This window comes from Emydura macquarii, unplaced genomic scaffold (genome assembly GCF_026122565.2).
Source record: "Emydura macquarii macquarii isolate MOO-44397 ecotype Brisbane River unplaced genomic scaffold, CSIRO-AGI_Emac_v2 contig_691, whole genome shotgun sequence".
In the NCBI taxonomy this organism is placed as follows: Eukaryota; Metazoa; Chordata; order Testudines; family Chelidae; genus Emydura; species Emydura macquarii.
In genome coordinates, this window is record NW_027130828.1 from 5,184,852 (window position 1) to 5,209,914 (window position 25,063).

The 25,063-nt window shown below is 36.6% G+C and overlaps 1 protein-coding gene across 2 annotated transcripts in view; it reads right to left on the reverse strand.

Moving 5' to 3' along the window:
• Positions 1-25,063, reverse strand: part of CAMSAP1 (calmodulin regulated spectrin associated protein 1) — a 41,502-nt gene that overhangs the window by 9,010 nt on the left and 7,429 nt on the right. Inside the window, exons 3-12 of one of the 2 annotated variants that reach the window (XM_067541804.1) lie at positions 18,257-18,519; positions 17,890-18,051; positions 16,420-16,500; positions 10,713-10,854; positions 9,160-9,299; positions 8,983-9,079; positions 7,163-7,307; positions 5,179-5,270; positions 3,600-3,684; positions 702-3,141 (exon numbers count right to left, since the gene is read on the reverse strand). In XM_067541804.1, the coding sequence (XP_067397905.1) occupies positions 702-3,141; positions 3,600-3,684; positions 5,179-5,270; positions 7,163-7,307; positions 8,983-9,079; positions 9,160-9,299; positions 10,713-10,854; positions 16,420-16,500; positions 17,890-18,051; positions 18,257-18,519 (3,647 nt within the window). Of the gene's footprint in view, positions 1-701; positions 3,142-3,599; positions 3,685-5,178; positions 5,271-7,129; positions 7,308-8,982; positions 9,080-9,159; positions 9,300-10,712; positions 10,855-16,419; positions 16,501-17,889; positions 18,052-18,256; positions 18,520-25,063 lie in introns of both variants that reach the window. The other variant, XM_067541803.1, reaches the window with a different exon arrangement.

Sequence of the window (25,063 nt, forward strand, 5' to 3'; positions counted from 1 at the left end):
TACCTTAACAGGCTATTAAAATATTTATTTATTGTTCCCATTATTTCTACCACTACGGCTGAAGCTGTTTAGTCATCTGAAGAGCATTAGATGTCTGGAAACCGACTCACCAGAAGTAAATGACAGCTTAATATGCCTCCAGTGGCACGGAAGCTAGTCATGAAGTTAACAGATTGCTGAAACTCCATCCAGCTTCATATACCATATGATGAAAATCCATCTAATGACCACATAGTGAAAGTGAAATGTGAATTGGAGCCAATCATTTTTTTTCTACCCCAAGTTTTGGAAGCAGGATGTAACAGTAAGTTACTTTCATAAAACATATATGTAATACAAGCAACGTATTCTTCCCACTACATTTATCTTCTGAAATTAGAGAATAAATCCATTTGAACATATCCGAGGCATAGCAAGTGATGGAGATTAGTAAAAAAAAATTGGATGGTGAATTCCCGGCCCACTGAAATCAACAGGAATTTTGCCATTGATTTCAAAAAGGCCAAAATTTCACTCATGAATTTAAAGAACTCTCCTCTACAAGGAACTCTTTTCAGATGCAGGTTTTATCTAAAAATGCACCCATACTATGGTGAGTTGGGCCAAAGGAGTTTGAGGAATAAAGAGACAGTAGAGTCTAATACTAAACAAATGTCTAATGATACTTCAAATATAAGGAAGTGAAAATGTCCTGTGCTTACCTTAAAGAAAAACCCTACCCCAGACTTCTGATCACCTTCATTAATTATGTCTGTGGAGCTATCCTGGCTTTCAATTTCTCCTTCTTCATCTGGCGCTTTTAAATCAGACAGGTCTACTTCAATGAGATTAACCTTGCTTCTCAGTGGTTCATCCACTGGGACGTTTTCTTTTCCTGAGCCATCTGAAGAATTTAACCCTCCTTCTTTTAAGCTGCTATTCACATCTTTGCTCATTTCACAGATCATATTTGCATCTTTGGAAGTAGAAAGAACAAATGCTCGTTGATTACTCTCATCATGATGTCTATAGCTATCAAAGAAAAACTTATCTTGAGAGCCACTTCCATGATCTGGACTATTTTCAAAACCAGTTTCTGTTGGTGTCCTAGATGGATTATTAGATGGAAATGGTCTTAAATGTGGTAAGGTTTCTACACTTTGTGTTGGGGTTTTAATACGTGTTGAGTTTTGCTGTCTGTCTTTAGCAACTTTCAGTTCAACTGGTCTTCCAGAGCGAGGACTCCGCCCTTGACCAAGTCGAGGTGGTTTACGAAGACTGCTCATTCCAGTTGGAGAGAGGGGATCAACAAAATGAATTGATGGTTTTACCTTTTGGTCCTGTGAGTTATTTCTTGTACTTGATGATGGTACTGTTGGAGATTTCATAAGAAGTTCTTGCTGGTGAGAAATCTTTAAGATAGCCTGCTGAAGTGTACTGATTGTTTCATTTAACTTTTCAATGGAAAGGTCACATTCATTGATATCCACCACTTCAGCACCATTATCTTCTAGAAGGGCAGCAGAAATAATCTTGCTCTTTTCTATTTCATGCATAGCAGCAGATTCTTTTGGTTTGTGTAGCTCAACAAAAGCTACGTTTTCTTGCATTTTCACTTTTGTTACTTCTTGTGAATCATAAAGCATTTCTTCTCTCTCTTCCTCTTTTACGAGAAACACCTCAGATTTTGAACTCAAAGAAACTTCCTCTAAATCTTCCCCATTGTTCCGAGAGTATTCTTTTGGAAAGTGTTCTGGTTTAAGTGGCTGTGGAACATCAACAGTTTTCCCTTTTTTAACAACGTGCAAGAAAGCTGCCTTGCCCAGCTTTAGTCGCTGCCTAGCAGACAGAGCCTCCATTTTTTTCTTTTGAGCTTCTATTGCTCTTCGCTTCTCCTCCAACTGCATGTGAAGCTGTACCAGTTCAGAAGCTAAGAGATTGACATTATCTTTATTTTGTCTGCTGGGGCTTTGCTCTCGCTTTTGTTTCCAGGTGGTTAATGGTGTTGGGCAGCTCTCTGACCCATCCGGTGTGGTCTTTTGGGAACTACTTGTACTGGACTTTGTTTCATAGCTATTAAGTCTTTGGAGCTTCCGTTCTGCAAAGTTAGTCATTCTGACACTTCCACTAGTCATGGAGACACTGCTAACTTGAGAAATTGTACTCAGACATGGACTTGAACGTCCACTAGCATCATCCTTATCTTCGTGTTCCTTTACCTTCATATCCTCTTGTAACTTTGCTGATTCCTCTTCACCTATATATTTAGTGACTATTGGACGGTCATCTATTACCACTAAATCTTGTTCAGCCACCTCTATATCTAGATCTGAATCAGAATCTTGTCTCACCATAGTCCATGTGGTACTGGGAACATGTGAATTAGCACTTTTCACATAGCTGACACTGATTTTGCTTGTTACATCTTCATCAGCTTTGGCAGCATGAAGAAAGAATCCTCCAGTGGATTGCTCCTGCAATGAAGGATCTAAACTGCTACAAGCTAAAGGTCTAGGAGCTTCTAATCCTGCCTCAGAGAGTGTCACTGAATCTGCAGTACAGGGATCTGCAACTGCTGTGAAATCAGAACTAGAAATTGGAGTAAAAGTCCTATTGATATCATGATCACCATGACAGCTATTTGCTTTTTTACGGGACATAGGCAGATGCCCTTCATTTAGTCTTTTTGTTATGAAACTCCTTTGTTTCCCCTCACCACACTCATCCTCTTTATTGATTATTTGTTTTTCCTTTGCTGGTTTTAGGACTGCAGGCATTAAAGGCTCTAAGTAAAAACTATCTGGTTTGCTTTCTATGGTCTCACTTAGTGTTTTCGGAGACCATGCGGCTGCAACTAGGCTAGGTGCCCTGGATGACACACTCTGCAGTTCAAGGTCACCATGGTCTGGTATTTCATCAGACCTAATTATTGCAATAAGTTCTTCGTCTTCATCCTCAATTTCAACATTGTTCAGCAAGCTTTTCCCATTTGTTTTCATTGATGCAGGATGAGACTGGTGTTTTGGAGTTAAATTGACAATATTTGAAGCTAGGCTGTCTTTACTGATTGATCTAGCCAGGCTAATACTATCACCAGAACCAGGGTCCACATCACTGCTTGTGGCATGATGAAGAGCAAATGGTGTTGGCTGAGACAGAGGCCTAGAAGAGACAGAGCCATTAAAAAGCATCTGCTGATGCTAAAATAAAAAATTTGCTAGAATTTACATATAGTGACTACAACATATAAAGTCAAAATCTGTACTCTATTTTGAGAAGAGTGGCCTATATCAAGGGTAGTGATACCAGGTAGGAATTTGAGATGCCTTGACTTTGAGAGGATGGGCAGTGTTTGGCACTTAAAAAAAAAAAAAAAAAAAAAAAAAAAAGAATCACATCCCTTTAAGGCATCTGAAATCGTCACGCAAAGATTGAGACACCCAAATCACTAATCACTTCTGAACATATAGGCCAGTGTGTTTAAATAAAGTTAAATAGCCTACATATGCCTGGCTCCAAACAATTTAGACTACACACTACTGCAGTCAACTTGCCATATAATCTACCCCCCTCCACCGCTTCTGAATAAAGGAAGTTCTTACATCAAAAATAGAAGTTACCTGGGTTTTTTCTCTGGCCATGCAAGAACTGAACCTCGTGGCTGCCCATCAACTCGTGTCAAAGAATTAGAACGATGTCGATGACCTAAATTATTTTTAAAAAGTTTATTGAAAGCTCTGGAAGTGGTTTTTATATTATCATTTTAAAACATTAGATACAATAAACTACATCACCAAGAGATGGCAGCATAAAACCAATAAACTTTTAGCATACTAAAGCAAAAAAAAAAATGAAATAAACATTTAAAACAACAGATATGGACAGTAAAAGCTAACCTGCAACAAATGTGTGTGTTTTAGGAGGACTGTAGACAATATGGGTATAAAGAAATCCTTGATAAAGATTATAAAACAAGTCACCTAGCATTTGTTTTAATTATAAATGCTGAATTTGAATATGATCCTTGCATAAAGCCAATTTTTAAAATAATCCTCAATACACATTGTAACCTTGAGTATATTTGTTTTTACTGACAGCCATCTTATTTCCTAACCCTGCACAACTCTGATAAGCTGTTGATTTCTTTTTATGCCAAGAAACTCAAATTGTTAGTCTTCATTTCCTATACACTTAACTAAGGAGCATGCTCACTTTTGAAACAAATGATAGTGATAATACTTTGCACTCTAAAATACCTTTCTTGAAGCAATCTTAAAAATCCCTTTAATACCAAGAAATGTATATGGTCAATGTTAAATTCTGAAGCAATCTTTAATCACAATAAATATGTAAGTCACAGCATATTGACTGGCTGTTGCTGAATTAATTTTTCATTATTCACTTATGAACCACATACAGTACACATGCAACTCATCTCCCCACCTTTTCCCCGAATTTGCTTATAAGTGAGTAGTTTTTATCTTTAAACTTCCTCTGATTTAGAATGCTTAAAGTTAAATCTACAGCCAAAATGGAGATTTCTACATTACCTAAATAATCTACATCAGCATGTTTGAGAATTCATTTGGAATGTAATAATGCCTATATTGACATAGTTCCTCAACACTGCCCTTGGCTACTTCTTGGTCAATATCCTTCAGATTGATAATCCCAACATCCACCCTGAAAAACCAGTTCTGTTTAACAACATACACAATAGTACAGAAGGACAAAGTGAGTTGCCAGAGTCACACAGCAAGTTTGAGAGAATGCTGGGGATAGGAGGAATCCTAACTTCTAGTCCCCTTTATATTCACTAGATGAACACACAGTCTAGTTCCTAACGAAAATAGATTTGCATTTACAACTCATTATGGTCTCAATATGTTTACATTTTTAAAAGCCTCTGACAATTCGGATGGCTTCTCTGAATACTGTACTATAGATTAATGTTAAGCCTTTTAAAAATATATAGGAACCAATATGGTCTTCATTTATCAATGTTTAAGGCAAATACTGCAGTATACAAAGGATTCTATCAACTCTAAAAATATAAATGTTCATAAAAGGTTTAACTTAGATTCTTTAAATCAAGAAAAACAATTTTCACACAGTTTCATGTGTTAAGGGACAATTTTCACAGTTTCATGTAGAAAGCTCACTGTACGTGGTCATACGAATTGAAAATAGAAGGCTTACTAGAGTTATCCTCCCCTTGCAATGATTTCTGCTGCTTCTGTCTCAACGGCAGTAATGGGTGGGATGGGCTAAAGGCAGGGCTTCCTTTGCCACTAAGTGAAAAACAAAACAAAAAACAAAAACAACTTCATCACTATCAGGAGAAAAACTTTTCTAGAAAGGTAGAAGGAAAGTGGCATACTAGGAAAGTTACCTGACAGCAGACACCCCACCATTCTTGTCAAGCAAAAATATATCACTAAATAAAAGAACTGGTGAAAGTTATTCTAAACCAAGTATGGAAAATTAAAATCAAGATTTCAGATACAGTATATAGATTACAGTCTACTACTGGAAATCAAATTGACATTTTACTTATTTATATGCAATGATCTTAATATGTAACTTATTTATGTGCACTGGAGACAAATACACATACAACTAATAGCAAAAGAGGACAGAGGGAAGATTGAGTAATTTTATATTTCTTAACACACCTCTTCAAAAGTAACCTGGGGTTAAGATTTTTGTTTAATATTTTGATTAAATCAGAAAGAGAACAGAATATCAGAAAAGAAACTCAGAGTTTTAACCCAATCAGAGATTTTACATATCCAGAATAGGCTGTTAAACTGAAGCATCCATTGATCTGTGTCATAAAGTCAAATATATTGTCATGAATATGTATACATAATATATAGGCAGTCAATCACCAAAGTTACACGGTTACAAGCAAAAAGGAAAATGCCATGCTGTACACATTTTTGTGGTTGTCACATCAAAAGAGAAAACTGAGCAATAACAGAATGGCTCCTGATGTGCTACCACCCACAGCTCTATCATCTCAATTTCTTGATGGATAGTTTTTTCTAAAAAAGATAATCTGACCTTTTCATACAATTTAGTGGGTTCTAAGTTCACTAACAACTCAAGGGAAAGACTTGCTTGTCATTGTGGAAAATTCAATGAATCCCCTGCTTTATGTGCAGCAGTGATGAAAAAATATAAAATGTTAGGCTGCATAAGGATTACAATCGAGAGTAATACTGAAAATAATATGCCACTGGTATGCACCCACCTTTCAAATTTCCTGAAAAGAGATACAGCAGAAATAAATGTGATTCAGAGACAGTAATAAAATGTATTAAAGGCAAAAAAAGGTCTATACGAAGAGATATTGAAAAGACTGGGACCATTTAGTTTAGGGGAGACAAACAAAGGGGGACATAACAGTATATAAAATAAAGAGAAGATAAACTGAGTGGTCTTTTTATCCCCTTTCATAATATATCAAAAAGAAGGTATTGATGAATTTGAGAGGGTGCAACTTTAAAATGAATGCTAGTAACTCACATAAGAGCAGTCCACTAGAAGGACTATCCCCATCCTCTACATAGAATAGGAATCATGAAGCCAGACTATCACTCGAAGAACAGCAGATAGATACACTGCCATCGTTGAGGAAAAAAGACTTCTTTACCCCAGAGTTGCCAGTCACCTTAGAACACTTTCAGTTCTTATCAGCAGGCAGAGCAAGAGTTAAAGCTGAGATCCAAACTGGTCTGCTTATCTCCCAAATATTTGTCTTGCTTACTGTTTTCTTCTTCTATCCATACAGAGGACTAATTTCATTCAGGTTTTTGTTTTGTTTTCTATACTGTCATTCATAGGAAATTATCAGTAAAGTTGCCATTGCAGAATAGTTTTCATTTTTTACATTTTGCTCAACAGAGAAATTAGTCCAACTTCTAATACAATGATATTGCTATAGTGATTAGAGTTTTTCACTCATGCCATGAAGATCACATGTATCTTAAACTTGAGAACTGTGCATGTTTTAGAGACTGGGTGCAAAGAACTTAAACTCACATATATAACAAAACCAGATAATTTAGCAGTAATAGAAATTCCTAGATTACCAACTGGAAATAGAAGCAAGATGGTGACTCTAGAGACAGAAAGACAGACTTACAGATAGTCAGATTCTTCAGGGTGCAGGTAATACCTGTTGCAAGCTTCTGAGGGGAGCTGAATTGAAGGCTGCAGGTCTGCTGGACTTGTACTAGCTGGACTAGCCATAAAACTTCGTTTAGTTGCATTGGAAATAGGAACAGGTGGACGACTGCTCTTCTGCTGCAACACTGTTTTAGCTGCACATATTTGTATAAGTATTAGCACTACTTTGAATTACCATAACAATCCTAGCAAGTATACAGGAGATCTTGTAGCCTCACTGAAGCAGCTCAGAATCAAAACATTGAGATACTTAGAATTTTACTTTAGTTTTGCAACATTTGTGGTGCAAAAAAGTTAAAATACAGAAAAATCAAATGTATAACAGAGATGAGAACTGTGAGAATGTGATAAGGAATCAGGATAGTCAGATTAGTTAGAGCAAATTGGAATAGTGACTGTTTAATTAAAAGTATCTGTCTGTGGATAAATTACCTAACTCACTGTACATAAGACACATGCCAAGTTGAAACAAGTCTTTAGAGGCAATAGTAGTACACACAGTTACCTAACTTATTTTCGATAATGCTCAATAGTTTCAACTAAAAGGTTATGAATGCTTCTATTAAGTTTTAAGCATATAAATAAAAAAACTTCACCATAATTCTCATTTCCTTACACATTTTTTATCTCATTTTCACTGCAAGTTAGCTCAAGTGAGCCCTGCCATACCATGAAACATTCAAGCTACAGAGTGATCCGATTGGCAGTGGATGAGCTGTGCTAACTCAAGACATAACCCGAAGCTGCATCCCCACTGCACTATTAGCATCACTAGCAAGTTTAAAGCACCACTTAAATTCAAGCTAGTGATTTTTGTGCATGGACAGGAATCGGCTTAATTCTTCAGTGAAGACAAGGCCACATGAGTATTACTTGAAACAAGTTATGAGATTCAGAAGCAGCATTTTACAATGTGATATGATTTTAAAGCACTCCAGGTAATGGTAGAACAAATCTGGAACGTTCAAGCAAGATTTTAACTGGTGTTTAATGGAAAAGATTCCAATGCTGCAGAAGAAATTCCCTAAAGCAAGCACTCTGGCCTAAATTCCACAGGCCTATGCAGATGGCGTTAGAAGTCCCAAATTACTCCATTGAAGTTAAGATTCCATGACAGAAACCTAACAGATGAATTCAGAAGTCCAGTTTAGTCTGGTAAAGAAGTGAGGCGTTAGGTCTTCACTTACTGAGGATCCATGATATGATGAATGAAAGTAATTCACCTTTGCCCTTTGAAAACATCTCAAGAGGACAGAAATAAATCCTCAGATGCAGTTTGGCATTAGGATTAGGATTTTGTTGCAACATTTAAAATTTGAGGTTTTTACTACTATTTAACTCCCTCTAAAAGCTTCAAAAGGAGTTAAGTTTGCCATTAGTATTTCTACAACAAAAACAAGCAAAAAAACCCCAAAAGCTGGAGAAAGTTGTAAGTAAACTCATAATTACAAGTGGAAATTATCTAGTGATCAATTTATCTTCATTGCATCTGGATTTGATGGTGATCATATGAAGTTTTAATTATTAACAAAAAAAATTTTCATTCAAAGACTGGAAGTTGCAGGAGGACTATTTAAAAGAATGTGAAACATGACAGCAGATGACACAATTACATATCTTTCAATCCACAGGTGGAGCTAGAGGCAATTTTTTCTGATTAAAAATTTTCAAGGAACTTCAAAGAGCAAAATATTTTGGTGAAACCAAACAATGGCAAGAACAAAAGCAGTAAAACAAGCAATTTCATTAGTTTATATTTATTTAAAACAAAATACAGACTTAATATTTACCAAAATCAAAATATCTCACCATCTTTTATTTCTTGAATGTCCCTGGGCTGTACAAAATCTGGCTTGACATTCTCAAACCACCAGAACAGTTCCGCAATGAAAACCATAACATTAGGCTTAAAAACAAAAAAATAAGTTTAGGTTAGTGGCTTACCTACATTTTGCTTTAAGATCTATATTCCATCACACATCTTACCTTCAGAACTAAAGGAGCATACAACATGTCCTCCAATGTAAGATAAAAACATTTGTTTAGATACTCATTTGCGAATTCTCTCAGAAGCTGAATATTATAGAGGCTGTCTGCAATTGACGTTACCTCCTTCAAACAGATATCTGGTGGGTAAACAAAGTCAAGTATTATTGAAACTATCCTGGTGAACTGATTACTGGTTCACAGTCTATTTCATTATTATTGTAAACAATACATGCAGAAAAAACTGAAACTCCAGCTTCGCGGTAGGAATATAGGAGACTCCAATTCAGAAGACTGCTTGAACCCCTTGACAGGATACCCATGGACAGCAGTGACATTTATCTACCAGGCAGATGGACTTTAAACACCCTTGTAGCAGGTTACGACTATTACAATCATCTCTGGAGGCAGGATTTAATTGAAAGAAGAAAATAGCAATTTCCAGAATGAAAAGTTGAAGACTCCTTATTGACACAGCTAAACTGGTCCTAAATTGAAATCAAGCACCATAACAAAGAAAGTCACATATTCATATTTAAGGGGAGGCAGTAATAAACATAGGTAAAACAAATGGTTTTGTATTCAATTTGGAACACCTAATCAAACAAGGGTTTGAAAACCTCAGTGACAGTCATGCTGAAATAACCGAAGCAAACACACACAACCACACCACCTGCATATAAAGCAGTTCTGAAGCAGCAAATTTATCTGCAAAGAAAGATTGCTTTCATTATAAAGCTACATAATCCCTGATACTGTATTAAAACAGTAGAATATTTAAAGATTATATGTTTGAGTGTCAGATTATTGCATCACCATCCACTGTCAGACTTTACAAATTGTTAGCTAAGTAATTGTGTATTCTTTCACAATTATTAAACAAAATATTAAACATCTTCACCTTAGCTCTCTTTCCAAAACCTATAGTTTAAAGAAATAGAATACATTCTACTGTCCAGATTTTTCATTTTGTTTTTAAATATTTGGTATTTATATGCCATTATTTATTAAGATATTATTCTTTACTTTGAACAAACTGATCAAAAAAGGAATACAATTGAGAACTCCAGGAATTAGATTATTAAAATGGAAAAATCAATTGAACATATTCTGAAAGACATAGGGCTTGATTCTCCAATGCCTGGCACTTTGTATAATAATTTATGACTATGGAAAGTGAATGCAAAACGCTTCCAAATCAGAACTCTTAATTCACAATTGCAGAAGTATTTTAAGCCATTCTGAACATATGTAAATAACTCCACAAGGTGCAAAGCAATGGAGACTCTCGGTGAGTGAAAATTTAATAAACAAGAGCAGAAAATTTAATAAAGGAGTTAAATTTAAAAATATGTACAGCTGAATGAAGAAAATGAACCATGCAGGAAAACAATACCTGGAAAATAAATCTCAGGGTAGCTATGTAAGATGTTTATGATTTGTATATTCTGAAATACTTTTAAAAGTTTTTATTTTTAATTCTGATTACATTTCTCCACATATACAAATTAAATCTTATCAAATTATGTATGAATAGCAAAAATATCACACACCATCTAGCTTCATTTGTTCTGGGCAATAATAGTGTATCACAGCTAGAAGAGCAGCACCATCACTGCCATCCTTCATCAGGTCTTCAAGCAATGGGAAATAAGGTAATTGCCTGCTTGAAAGATGGTCTCGTCGATAACGCACCTAAACAAAAGACAGGCAGCCATATTATGTTTATAAGAGGTGCAATGTTTTACTGCATATTACTGAAATTCTTTATGGCGCACCTTTAGTTTTAATTTGTTATATCTACTTTGATAATCATGTGGAACATTATGCTCTTCCCTTAATGGAAGTCATGTTTGAATACCATCATACTTACTTTTTAACATTTTTCCATAACATTTGGAAGCACTCCCCAACACCAAACTTAACTTACGTATTTTTAGAAACTAAAAGCAGATTAAAGTCAAGCTCCCTCCACTTTGGGCTTGTCTTCACTACGGTGCCAGGTCGATATAAGGTACACAAATTATGCTACATACGTAACGTAACTGAAGTCGACATATCTTACATCAACTAGTTGCACTGTCTTCACAATACCATGTGGATGGGAGAGCACTCTCCCATCGACACAGCTTACACTTCTCATTCCGGTAGAGTACCAGAGTCTATAGGAGAGGGCAGTCCCGTCTTCACCAGACCCACTCAATCGATGCTGCTGCATAGATGGCTGCAGCACCAATTTAGAACCCTAGTGAAGACAAGCCCTTAGAGGTGTGAGTGCAACAAATCAAATCCAAAAAACAAAGACAACTAGGCCAAACCGATTTAAAACTTGAAAAGCCAATACAAAACAATCATTGCCAGGGTGTCAGCTTCTCATTTGTCCCCTACTAATATCAACTAAGACAATGAGTCATTGCGGACAATGAGTCATCTAAGTCAAATGTCTCTTGAATGGAGACAGAATACCATAGGCAATCACCAACATATAGTTTTGTGCAGCAGAAAAACAAATTGTGGGTGGGATTTTCAAAAGTGCCCAGCAATGGCAGCAAAGTTAGAGGTCACTGAAGTCAATGGCAAAACTCCCATGGATTTCAGCATGAGCAAAGTTAAGTCAATAGTGAGTGCTTCTGAAAACCCCACCCTAAAAACTTTGGAAAGCAGAAGCTAACTATTCAAAGTCATCCAACTACAAATGTAAAATCCATTTGGAACCACTGCTAGGCAATTTTTCAAAGTAAAAATTATTTAATGTTAATATTATTAATAAGCCACATGCTTGGTTAGTAAGGTACCTCAGCAGTTTAAAAGTGTGCTATTTAAGTTCTAACTAACTGATGTAATGACATCACAAATGAATACACAACATGAATCCTAGCAGAAATCATTTTTAGAATGAAAAATTAATTTATACATGAAGTGCATAAACAATCTACATTTGAGAAACTATTCTGACTACTATAATCTGATCTACTATGTAACTATATTCTACTCTAAAAATAGATATAAAATGCATTTATTTTTTTAAATAATTTTTTTCTGAATGATACTATACATTCTGCAAGACAGCTCAGGAAAGTCGTGTCGTTCTACATACATATATATATATATAAAAATATGTGGATGGCACAGGCTGAGAAAAATTCTGTTCAGTGGAATAAAGGTCACTTATAACAAATTAAAAAGAAAGAAATTAACTATATGACAGCATATTTCAAGTTATGTTGTACAAATATATGAAGTTTAGCTTTAAGTTTCCCTTGCAAAATATATGTAGCTCTTTAAGTGTATTAAAATATATCTATGTTGTTTGAAGAGAGAGGTAAACAATATTTTTATACTGTAGGCAAGGCCATCTTAATTTTTTGGGTAGAATATTTGTTTTCTTTATCAGGTACAGATTTGTTTTTCCCCAGCCTGGAGCGCTCCATACATATGTAATGTAATGTTAATCATACTGTACCACACGCGCATACTCCACTGGTTCCAGCATGCAGTGTGATAGGGCATGCATCAGATCAGGCTTACACAAAAAGAAATAGTAAGATATATGATGGTGATTAATCAGAGTCATGAAACAATCAAATGTGTTATCAACATCCATTATGCACTGGAAATGTGGTTACTAAATCAAATAAAATGAGTATCTATTCTAAGCTGATCTGGTTAGTTTTAAAAGTGATTATTTACACATTATTCAGGAGAGTTAAGCAGTTTAAAAGTGAACTTCAAAGATTTCTCTTTAAACCTAAGATTACTAAAAGGGAGAAATATTTATATCCATTTTAAATATAGTGCCAATATTTTTTTTTAATTAAATTTGAGCCAGTCATTAGCAATCCTTAGGACTACAAACTATAGGCTTCCTCATTTTCTTTATTGTAATGCAAGACATTACATCTACAATAAAGAAAGTCTGAAAGATCCATTCCATTCAAAATTATTATTTTCAATCTCTTATTCTCTTAAACCTGTGTCTTCTGTGTTGAGCCTACTGTTTACTTTTAGTCTAAGGTGGAGTATCCTGGTTATAAAATTAAATCACCGAAAGTGACATAATGGGAGGCAGCACAGATCAGGGTGGTACAGTGCAGTCTATAGGGCACTGGATTGGGCGCCAAGGAGACCTAGATTCTATTCCTCACTCTGCCACTGACTTGCTTTGCAACTTTGGGCAAGTCACTTCCATTCTCTGTGCCGCTGTTTCCTCTCACACTTTTTTCATGTCTTGACTATTTAAACTATAAACTCTTTGGGCAGAGACTGTGTCTTCTTATATGTCTGTACAAAGCCTTGAACAACAGGGCCCCAATCTCAGTTGGTGTCTTTAGGTATTAATGGAATACAAAGTTATTTTGACTACTCTCTTAAAGCAGCACAGAGCATGGATCTCAGATAAGCACATTCAAATTCAAGCACCCATTTGGATTGATATTAAGCATGAAGTATTATATCCTAAAATGAAATATTTAGAAAATGATTCATAGAAATGGGTTTTTCAATCTATTTTTGGTGACCGTAACATCATTATGGCAGAAAATATAGGGGCCCCTAACTCTCTCTTATGAACTCCAGCTGTTTTGTGAAGTCTGGTAGCACAAAGCAGCACTAAAAGCAGCATATCCAGATACTTGAGGATTCCCATGGTGTTTGCAAGTTCTTAAGTGGAACAGGGTTGCCACCATTGCAGCTCCTATGCCTCACTGCCAGGGAAGTGCATCCCTGCATCCAGCTGATCCTAAAGGCCATTCTGATTTATCAGCAACTAGTCTGGCAGACTGAGGATTGGGAAGGGGCAAAGCCAATTTACAGCCACCTTTGTGCATTCATCTCGACTTGCATCGAACACTTCTGGTCAAAACCAGATCATGTAGCTCAGGAAGTCTTCTGGACACACTTTTTAGGTTCATGAAAAGCTAAGGATTGTCTATAGACATGATCAGCACTACGTTTTAAGAGTTTCAGACTTTTTCCTGTTTTAAGATCTTTCAAATTAGTTTACTTTTCAGGCCACTTCAAAACAAAGAGACATTAGTGTGAAGTACCATTGTTTTAGTATGAAGTACCAGCTGAACACCTGACTTCAGTGTCAGTTGTGGCACAGTCAGACAAGTCATATATGTGGGTAAAAGTACAGATTTGACCACCCTATGGCTCCCTGTGACACACTTCACTTCAGATATTTAAAGGATTTAATTTGGACCATATATTTGGCTCAATAAATAAAAGAGGGGAATAGAATGCGTGGGACTGTGCAAACCAGCAGTTCTTTGATGAAACACAGGAGTGACTGAGGGATGAGCAACTACATTTACTCTCCTCCCTCTCCTCCGAAATGTGGTGTTCTTTCCAGTTTACAACCAAGACGATGGTTCCCATTCTCACAGCTAAAAAATAATGAACAACAAAGTTAATATTATATGAGAAGGGGAAGAGATTACAGCCAAGGGAAAGCTGAGAAACAGGAGAACACACATTCATAAACTTTGTTGTGTCTCTCCCTAGTATGTTGCTTCTACTTTCATTAAATCACCAAGGATGCAGTTCAACAAGCTGCAGTAAGTTAGTGCTAAAGTGTTTTATTATCATGTCTTCTAACCCACCTCACTGGATGATGGTGTCCTGCATTTGCTGGGTCACCAATGTAGTAAACACCAGCAAGAAAAGGCTCAAGCCTTCTGTTAACTAGGCTAGGATTCTAAGGGCATTATTGTTAAATAAAGTAGAAAGTTAATAGATAAAAATTCAAACTATTGCAAAGTTGTAGCTGCAAAGTGTTTTATCGAAGGAGTGCAAGAAATGCATCTAATGAATTATTACAAAATGTAAGTATCTATTAAATTTAAACTGACTAGTTTTTATATCACCTGAGTGCTGCAATAAATAATTGTCTACCTTGAGCAAAAAGCACAACCATTCCGGTAATTTCTAATTTTCTCTTATTATTCTAATTTTCTAATTTTAGATTATTATTCTAATTTTTCTCTTATTATAGTCTGATTTCACACTCGTATTTTTAATACAATTCTGAAGTTCTGAAATGCTGTATAGTGATGATTATGCTGTATGTACAGTATGTAAAATCATGTTACGGAAACTAAACTTTATTTCCAAAAATCTTAAGCAGAAAGGTTAACTTTTTTGTCTAGGCAGCATTTTAATGGAAGCAAGTACTTTGAAAAAGTTTAAAAGCCATGGTTTTGTGGATGATAACTGGTGTAAAAATAATTCACTTACAGGTACTAATTTCCAATACCATTTGGAAGGAGACTGCTCAGGAAGCAAGGAAAGGAATGTAGGAATAGGAGAGGAACATCAGCAGAGCAAGTTATACACAGTAATACTTAAATGCACTTAAGCAATAAACACTTTCATATTTTAGAGGGATTTTAGTCCAAAAGATCAGTTTTAAAGTATTATAGTGAAATCCAGGATTTTCAACTGATAGCCAAGGCCCTCAAGACCACTTGTAAGTTAAAAACAGCTCATAAACCCTTAAAATTGAAGCATGTTATTCTGTGTCAAAGGATGTGAGAAAATAGTAACTTTTCCTCAATATGGAAAATCAAACATCTTTTCCTTATTTATACACGTTTCAATTGTATCCCTTTATTCAACAGTGCCAATTTGAGGGATAAGCATGGGAAAGCTATTTTTTAGGCTTCATTAAGACATAAATTAAGATTACCAATTACGTTCATTTATATTTGAAGGAAATCCATTTTACGTTCTCCAGCAATGAAAGTGTACTATATCTTTGCAACATTAGTGCATTGTGACATAAGTTAAGGGGAACGGGGTAAAAATTACACACATACACAAAGATATCATTTGAATGCTTAGAACACGCTTTTTAGAGTTAGATTAACCCCCTGAACTTTCTTGCTATAGTCAGTTTCTGTACTATGAATCTGTGCCTGAAAGGATATCAAAACGTATGCTGTATGTTTTGTGGCATTGAAATTGAACTGTATTTACCAAAATCATAGCATTCAAAGTTTGAACAAGCTATTTCAATACTAACAAAAACTTAAAAAGGTAAATCAAAAGACACTAACAGGATTGAAGGTAAGTAAGGGCACTGAAAACAAATTGTAGACACAAAATTTCAAATGAGTTTCACTGGGGAGGATGCCTCATATAAATTTTATTTAAAAAGAAAAACAACAAAAACTCATTTATATCCAATTCCACAGAAGGATTTCAGTTTAACTAACAATGTCCATAATTCAGCTACTAAGAAAATTAAATATACTTTACCTTTTGGTGACCTGGGCTTTCCAGTAATTGCTGTTTTAATCTGACCTCTTTCTCTGTTATCTCTCTCATTTTAAGGTTCACCTAAAATAGTAGGGAAAAGAGAATAAAAATGCAATTGCATACCAATTTCTAGAAGTTATCACTTAACACAATGGTGAATCTTTATTCCCCACCATTCTAGAAATACAACTCAGAATACCCTTGATTTTGTTTTTTAAAAAAGTCTCACATCCATTTAAAGGCAATAAAGACATCTTATTTAACTTTTTCACTGCTGGACCACTACTCTGCTTCTGACATTCCCCTGAAATCATATGAATGTCTGGAATAGGTAACTTTTGCAGACATAAGGTACTACTTCGCAAATATAATTGCTTAATTAATAATATAGCCAGAACAACATAGTAATTTCTTTTAAAAAAATGTACAAATGTATTTAAAATAAATACTCAGAAATCAAAGTTTACATTCTTGGGTCTCCTGCTAGAGGTAATCATGTTTCTACAATATAAATTAAAATAATTTAGTTAACTCATCTTTCATTATGTGTACCACTGTTACACAATAAAGGAGGAGTCCATTCTCCTCTTGTTGTGTTGGGGTTGCCTGTACTATAAAATTGGCACTATACAAAATGCCTACTTTCTGCAAATAGTTTTAATGCAGTCACAGACAAGCTGTTCAAGAACAAAAGCAGGGGTCAGTTAGTTCAATTAATAAACCCCACATCTCTTCCCGCTCCTCTATATAGCTGAACTTCTTTACCCAATGGTAACATAGCACAACTATGACAGAATGCAAAAGTTATTAGAAAAGGTTGTGGATTAATATCCTGAGAAGTTTTTTTAAATAAAAGTTTGTGCAAAAAAAAAAAAAAAAAAAAATCAGAAATAATTTTGCACACAGTATTCAAGATGTGAGCATATCATGAATTTATAGAGGTAATATATTTTCAGTCTTATTATCTATCCCTCTCCTAATGCGTTGCAACATTCCGTTAGCTTTTTTGACTGCTGCTACACACTGAGTGAATGTTTTCAGAGAACTATCCACAATAACGTTATATTAAAATGATAACAAAATCCACCACTGTGCCATTAAGAAACAGAGGAAAAGGTATTTCCCTTACTAGTCTTGTCCTTTTCCTCTTGGCAAATATTGATTTGCATTTGGAAGGGGATGAGGAAGCCAAGAAGGAAGAAATCTAAAGAAGGTGCAGGTCAACAAAAAGGAAAGCAATAACTACTATCAGTATAACTCTGGGAATACAGGTGGTTAGCTAACTGCCACTGTGGAGAGCCATTTTTCTAAAGTAATTAAAAATAGTTTTCTTCCATATCTGAAGAGGGCATTACCAGCAGCAGAATCCAAACAAAACATGAAGAGGAAGCATTAATCAAGCCCTTTTTAACAATCAGTTTTAGACGTTACAACTAGAAGTAAACAATCCTTTCTAAATGTCAGTTTTACCTTATTAATCCAGAAAACCATTGCATCTTCCAGATCATAGGGTAGTTCTTTTGAGGCACTGAATGTAGAAAAACGTTTGACACTAGCAACCACCTTTTCAATGCTGATCATTTCAACAGTGTACGCCATCATTAGAGCATCAATCATTGCCATATGAGAACTCTACGGAGCAAACCAAAAAGTATTTGCAGTCAAACACCTCAAGAAATAAACCCCTTTACATATTCGAACTATATTTACAATACATATGCATGAAAAATTGCTGAAACTAGTGACCCAGAGGTGAAAAGCTCTTTACTCCATTATCTATCCTCGAAGCCAAGGATGAGATTTAATAATTAAATCCATCTCTGAACTTTAAGCTTACCATTTTGATTGGTGCACAGGCGAGATCAGATTCAGACACAGGTGTATCATCACTCTCCATGACGTAAATCCCTTTCCGAGACAGAGCCTGAATCACTGACTGATGTCCCTGTAGACCAGCCACCTGATCCCCTTTTAGAATGAGGCTACAGACACGACAGTAGAGCTCACTGGACAGTAGCAGCTTGATGACAGGTGGTTTAATATGTTCTTGCTCATACTGATCTATGTAAAATGGGTCCTTCAGCTCTTCTGGGATATTATCTGAAACAAAAATTAAGGCTCTTAAACAAGTGAATTCAGTTGTAAGTAAAAGTGAAAACCTTCCATCTGAATTCAAAGCTAACATAAGAAAGAGAGAAAATATGTAATGCTATACATTAAAAACCAAGCGGATGGTTCGTTTGGCAACCAAAATATAAAAATATTGAATGGGAAAAAATGAAGTCTGTAGTTTTATATGCTGAATAGTTTTCAATTATATTTAACAGCATGCAGTTGATTAAAGTAGCAACATACATCATTTTCTCCTTCTATACACAATATGTTAATAAAATCCAATACACTTCTAGCTGCCATAAATCACAAGGGCCTCAATTCAAGAAAGCACCTAAGCACCTATATAAGTCCCACTGATTTAATTAAGACTTAAACACATGCTTAAGTCTTCCCTGAATAGGGAGGTTCTCCTGAATCAAGGTACATGGTGTGGATAGCACATAAGAGATTTACAAGTAAGTTAAAAGTAACATTGTTAATCATTTTTCAAAGCATCCAGGCTACAGATGCAGTTTAGAGTAGATGTACAAAATACACAGCTTTAAAGCAAAACTGTAGGTTAATTCAAGCACCATCCACAAGCACCTGTTCGTAGTAAGGATGTTTCTACTTAATTCTAAATGATTTTAGTGCTCAATTATTAAGAAGGATTGCATGAACACAATCACATGAAAAGGATGGCAATGTTTGTCAAGTCTAGTTTTCTAAGACTTTTTGGACAATATATATTAACAGAGTTAGAAGTAAGAATATTCCTTCAGAAAAAAAATGCAAGGAAGTTTAATCAATTTAATGCCCAAATGCTAAGGGCTATCACAGTTTTAACAAATTACAAACAAACATATCACATACAATCATGATAAGCAACATCAGCTTCCGATGGACTTGATATTACACCCATTCAAATCAACAGGATTTTTAACCACTGATTCCAGTAATAACAGATTTGGAAGCAAAGTTTCTGAAGTTACTTTATAAGTTTAAATCAATTTTACAGGATTTGTTTGGCAACTGTCATAGCCAGAGTTACATTCAGACATATATTCAGACGTGTGTTGAGGGAGCGCTGTTTCTTTAAGTAGAGCACTTAGGAGCTTGAATGCTTTTTCAGCCAGCAGTCAACAGCACTCACTCCTAAGCTAGCAGCAGACAGGCTCCCTGTTTTCTGACCCCAGCTCAGCAAGGACTGGTACACAGGCAGAAGGTAGGGGGCAACTGTGACATCAGTCAACCCACACCTGCTCTGTACAGCAGACAGGAGGTAGGCTCCCAGTCCAGAACAGCTTGTCATGATGGCTTCATGGAGGGTGGGGGACAGGCAGGAGCAGCAGTGAAGTTGGACAGTGAGAGGAGGGACACTCCTACCCTGGAGGCACGCAGCGTCCCCCTGAGCATGGCACATTTGTGTGCGATTAACGCTCATTAAAAAAAAGCATTAATTTGTTTTGAGTTAATCACATGCGTTAACTGCAATTAATTGACAGACCTAATTATTTTTGATTACAAACAAACATTCGCACTGCAACCTACAAGTCAAAGCATGAAGGGGCATACAAATATTTAGCAAGTAAATACCTTGCAATGTTGGCTACAACAGTGCCATGCAAACGCCTGGTCTCGCTTTCAGGTGACATTGTAAATAAGAAGCGGGCAGCATTATCTCCATAAATGTAAACAAAATTGCTTGTCTTAGAGACTGGTTGAACAAGAAGTAGGACTGAGTGGACTTGTAGGCTTTAAAGTTTTACATTTTGTTTTGTTTTTAAGGGCAGTTATATAAAAAAATAATTCTGCACTTGTAAGTTGAACTTTCACAATAAAAAGAGTACACTACAGTACTTGTATGAGGTGAACTAAAAAATACTACTTTTATCTTTTGCAGAGTATAAAAATTTTTAGTAAAAAATATAAAGTGAGCACTGTACACTTTGTTTTCTGTTTTAATTGAAATCAACATATTTGAAAATTTAGAAAAACATCCAAAATATTTGTAATATATTTAAACTGGATTTAAATTGGTATTCTATTAATGTTTAATAGTGCAATTAAAACTGCGATTAATCGTGACTAATTTTTAATCTATTTTGCATCTATTTTTAATCTATTATTTATTTTGTTTTGCATTAATTGCTTGGGGTTTGTTTTGTTTTTTTGTTTTTTTTTGATAAAAGCGTGTTCCAGTACTCATAAGCAAGGTTTTCAACAACACACAATAGCCCAGGACAAGTTAGGTAACAAAACAGTCCAGTTCACCTTTTCTAAGTGTCCTTTTATAGATATTATCATTTTTAAACTGTAAATGCATTTAGACTTCTCTGAAAATACAGTCTTAACTCTAAAACTGTTAATTATATATAAGATACAGCTATAAAAATCCTAACTTGAACTCATTAGTTTAATAACAAATATGCACCCCTGTAAAACAAATAGTCCCAAATATTTGTATCTTAATTTAATGTCTATACTACCATATTAATCCCAAAAGTTGCCAGTTTTCAAGAAACAATGCTACATATAAAATATTGCACAAATATAAAAAACAAGTTATTGAATGTTTTGATCAGTTGTTCCTAATAATACAACAGCAAAGGGTTGAATTGGGATTAGCCTCCCAATTGCTAGTTTTAATCAAATTTAGGTGCTCAAAAAATAATCTTCAAAATTACTCACATTTGGTTACAAAGATATGCAGAAATATGGCATGTAAGCTGAAAAATCGATGTATGGGGAGCCTAGTCACTGTTATCCAGCATGTTCCGTGAATTCTATTTTGTGTTATAATAGAATAAAAACTAACAAATTCTGTTTTTTCCAAAAGTGAGCAGAATTAATTGTAAATCAATCACTTGGTATACAACAGATCATTTCAAAAAGTTACTTAAGTACTTTTAAAGTAACTTCAAATTTAACAGCAGTCAGCTATACATTTTCCAGATTCCTCCCCTCATACACACATACTCTAAGACACAATTTCCTTACCATCTCACAGTCACACACAGGCATGGTTAAGGAATAATGCAGCAGATTGAATCTTCTGATTTGTCATCTAAACCACAAAAGTAGATAGTAGCAAAATGCTGTTTGACATGTAGTACCATGAAAAACTCGCATGACAGAGAACCAAAATCCAAGCAAGAATTTCATTATATATCGAATTTTAACTGATTAGTAAATCTACATAATCATTTAAGTAGGCCCTGCATGTGTATACTTTAAGCTGCACTAAAATACAATAAAGTATTATTAATTTTTGCTCTGCAATTAAGGCCTTGTCCACATTATGGTCTGAAGTCATTCCAGCATGGTTTCCCTGACCAATTAGAAGAAATTTTTGTTCTTATAATTGTGTTATAGAACTGTATTATAGACTTTTCAAAGTAGTCTATAATAATGTTATAATAATGTTATGTGGAAGGGAAAAAAAACACCTTACCCACATTAGTCAGAGATACCAGGCTAGAAAGTAGAAATCCTGTACCCAGATGTTGCTATCAAGAGTAATGTTGCCAAGTCTCAAGAGTGATGTGTCCAGGGCCTGCATCCAATTTTATTGTCAAGATGTAACAACATTTTTATGGCATTTGCTGCGCAAACTAAAAACATGAATATCACAAATGTAGGTAGAAATAGCATGGATAAAATATTAATTGTGGACTTCCTTCCCCCATGAAACGTGCATGTTTTAAAGTGGTGAAACTTTAATGAAATTGCAGTAATTTCACAAATTTTCAGCAAAATATGGTTTTGCAATTAGGATCTTTGCATAACAGCAAAGATCTACTTCAAAAAATTCATATTTGTGAATCTGGCAAAAAAACATCCAGAAGAGAAGATGCCACACCAGAAGCTTAAAGATCTAGTGTATTTAGCATAGGGCTGGGAACCAGAAGCTCCATTCCATCTCTGCCAGTAATACTTTGCTCCTATATAGCAACATAAAATATTATTTAGTATATAAATACTACTGCCACTTCACAGACAGGAAAACAAATGCTCAGACGTTATCTAACTTCCCTAAAGTCACAGCATCTAGTACTAGAACCAAGATTAGAACTCGGGTTCAAACCCCAACTGCCCACCCCAGTCCTATGACTAATCCACAAGACTATAGAGCTCCCAACCAAGCCCCCACCCCCCTTTTTTTTTTTGCGCTGTTTCCCCCTCTGTTAAACAGAGGCAATGGTATTTTTACAGGCCAGAGTTTTAAAACAATGCACTTGGCCATAGCAAGTAGACACTCACCCAGGAAAAACAAGGTTACTTACCAGTAACTGATGTTCTTCGAGATGTGTTGCTCATGTCCATTCCACTATAGGTGAGTGCACGCCACTGTGCATGGTTCCCGGAACTTTTTTCCCCTTAGCAGACCCCGTAGGGCCAGCTCCGGTGCCCCCTGGAGTCCCGCGCGCATGCTGCAGTATATGAGGCACTGCCAGGCCTACGCCTCCTCAGTCCCTTCTTTCTGCCGACTCCGGCAGCGGGGTGGGGGGGTGGGTTGTGGAATGGACATGAGCAACACATCTCGGAGAACATCAGTTACTGGTAAGTAACCTTGTTTTCTTCTTTGAGTGATTGCTCATGTCCATTCCACTACAGGTGACTAAAAAGCAATACCTTGAGGTGGGTAGGAGTTACCGGTGAGCTGCCCTCAGCATGGCTTTGCCGAATCCCGCGTCCTCTCTCGCCTGCTGCACGATGGAGTAGCGGAATGTGAAGGTATGCACTGACGATTAGGTGGCCCCTTTGCAGATGTCCTGCAGGGGCACTCTCTCCAGGAAGGCTGTAGACGAGGCTTGAGATCTGGTTGAGTGTGCTGTGATGGTTCCCGAAAGCGGCACCCTTGCCTGCTTGTAACAGAACTTGATGCATGATGTAATCCATGAGGAGATGCGCTGGGTGGAGACAGGTGAGCCTTTCATTCAGTCCGCCACTGCAATGAAGAGCTGTGTTGATTTCTGGAACGGCTTTGTACGCTCGATGTAGAAGGCCAGGGCTCGTCTCACGACCAGCGAATGCCATCTCCTCTCCTCTTCCGAACCGTGCAGTTTGGGAAAAAACACGGGGAGAAAAATATCTTGGTTACAATGAAATTGGGAAACTACCTTGGGCAGGAAGGCTGGGTGCAGCCTCAATTGCACCTTATCCTTACAGAATACTGTATAAGGGGGCTCCGAGGTCAAGGCCCTAATTTCGGAGACCCTCCTAGCTGAGGTAATGGCCACCAGAAAGGCTATATTCCATGAAAGCATGAGCAGAAGGCATGAAGCCATGGGTTCAAAGGGAAGCCACATGAGTATCGAGAGGACCAGGTTGAGATCCCAGGGAGGCACTGGGTCGTGGACTTGCAGATACAGCCTCTCCACCCCCTTGAGAAACCTGACCGACATGGGATCTCCCCTCTAGCGGCTGATGGAAGGCCGAAAAGGCTGCCAAGTGAACCTTCAACGAGGCAGCACCAGACCCTGGAGCTTTAGCTGGAGCAGGTACTCCAGGATCACCTGCAGAGGTGAGAGGCTGAGTGGAATGCCCCGGGACTCCACCTAAGAGGTAAACCATTTCCACTCAGCCCGATACACGACCTGTGTAGAAGGTTTCCTGCTGCCCAGCAGGACTTGTTGGACCTGCACTGAGCAGGGTCTCTCCCCCTCCGTCTGCCACAGAGCCTCCAGATAATGAGGTGCAGGGAGTCCAGGTCTGGGTGCAACAGATGACCATGGTCCTGGGAGAGAAGGTCATGCTGACTCGGGAGCTCCATGGGCGGGGCGATTGAAAGGTCCAGCAGCATGCTGAACAGTGCTGTCTCAGCCAGGCTGGAGAGATGAGTATGAGGTCTGCCCTGTCCATCTTTATTTTGTAGATTCTAACTTTTCATTTAAGAATTTAAAGCTTGAGGGTTATGACGATAACTTTCCATATGTAAACTGATGCAGTACTGTCTTCATAAACCAGCAGAGCTCCAATAATACCTTTATTACTGGTCGTTTTTTCAAGACTCAGCAAAATGAAACCTGACCGATTTTGACTGCTGCTATTCAGAACCCTGAGAGAAACAGCAAAACTGACAAAGATAAGGTCCATTTCACTCTGTTTGGCAAATGCTTTTCAGTATGTGTCCCTGTTGTTTAAATCAAGCTAGATTTCCAGTAAGTCTGCAACAATAGCACCATTAGCCTGTCAAGTTCCTCTAAAACTTAAAGTTAGGAGGTGATTTTCAAAAGTACCTAAGTGATTTAGGAGCTCATGTCCCACTGAAAGTCACTTAGGCACTAAGAGGGCAATTGAGATTTTCAAAAGTGCCTGTCAGAGTCCTTTATTGTTTAAAACACATGTTATGTTTTGATCAGTCATTTCACTCAGTGCAAATTAATTTAAACTCTTATTTAATGTTGTAAGCTTTCCAGGGCTGAGAACATCTACTACTCTGTAGAATGCCTAGCAAAATGGAGCCTCACTCTTGGCTGCCCTTTCAGCACGAGCATAACAAACCTATTAAAATAAAAGAATATATAGACATGGTGAATGCAAGCAC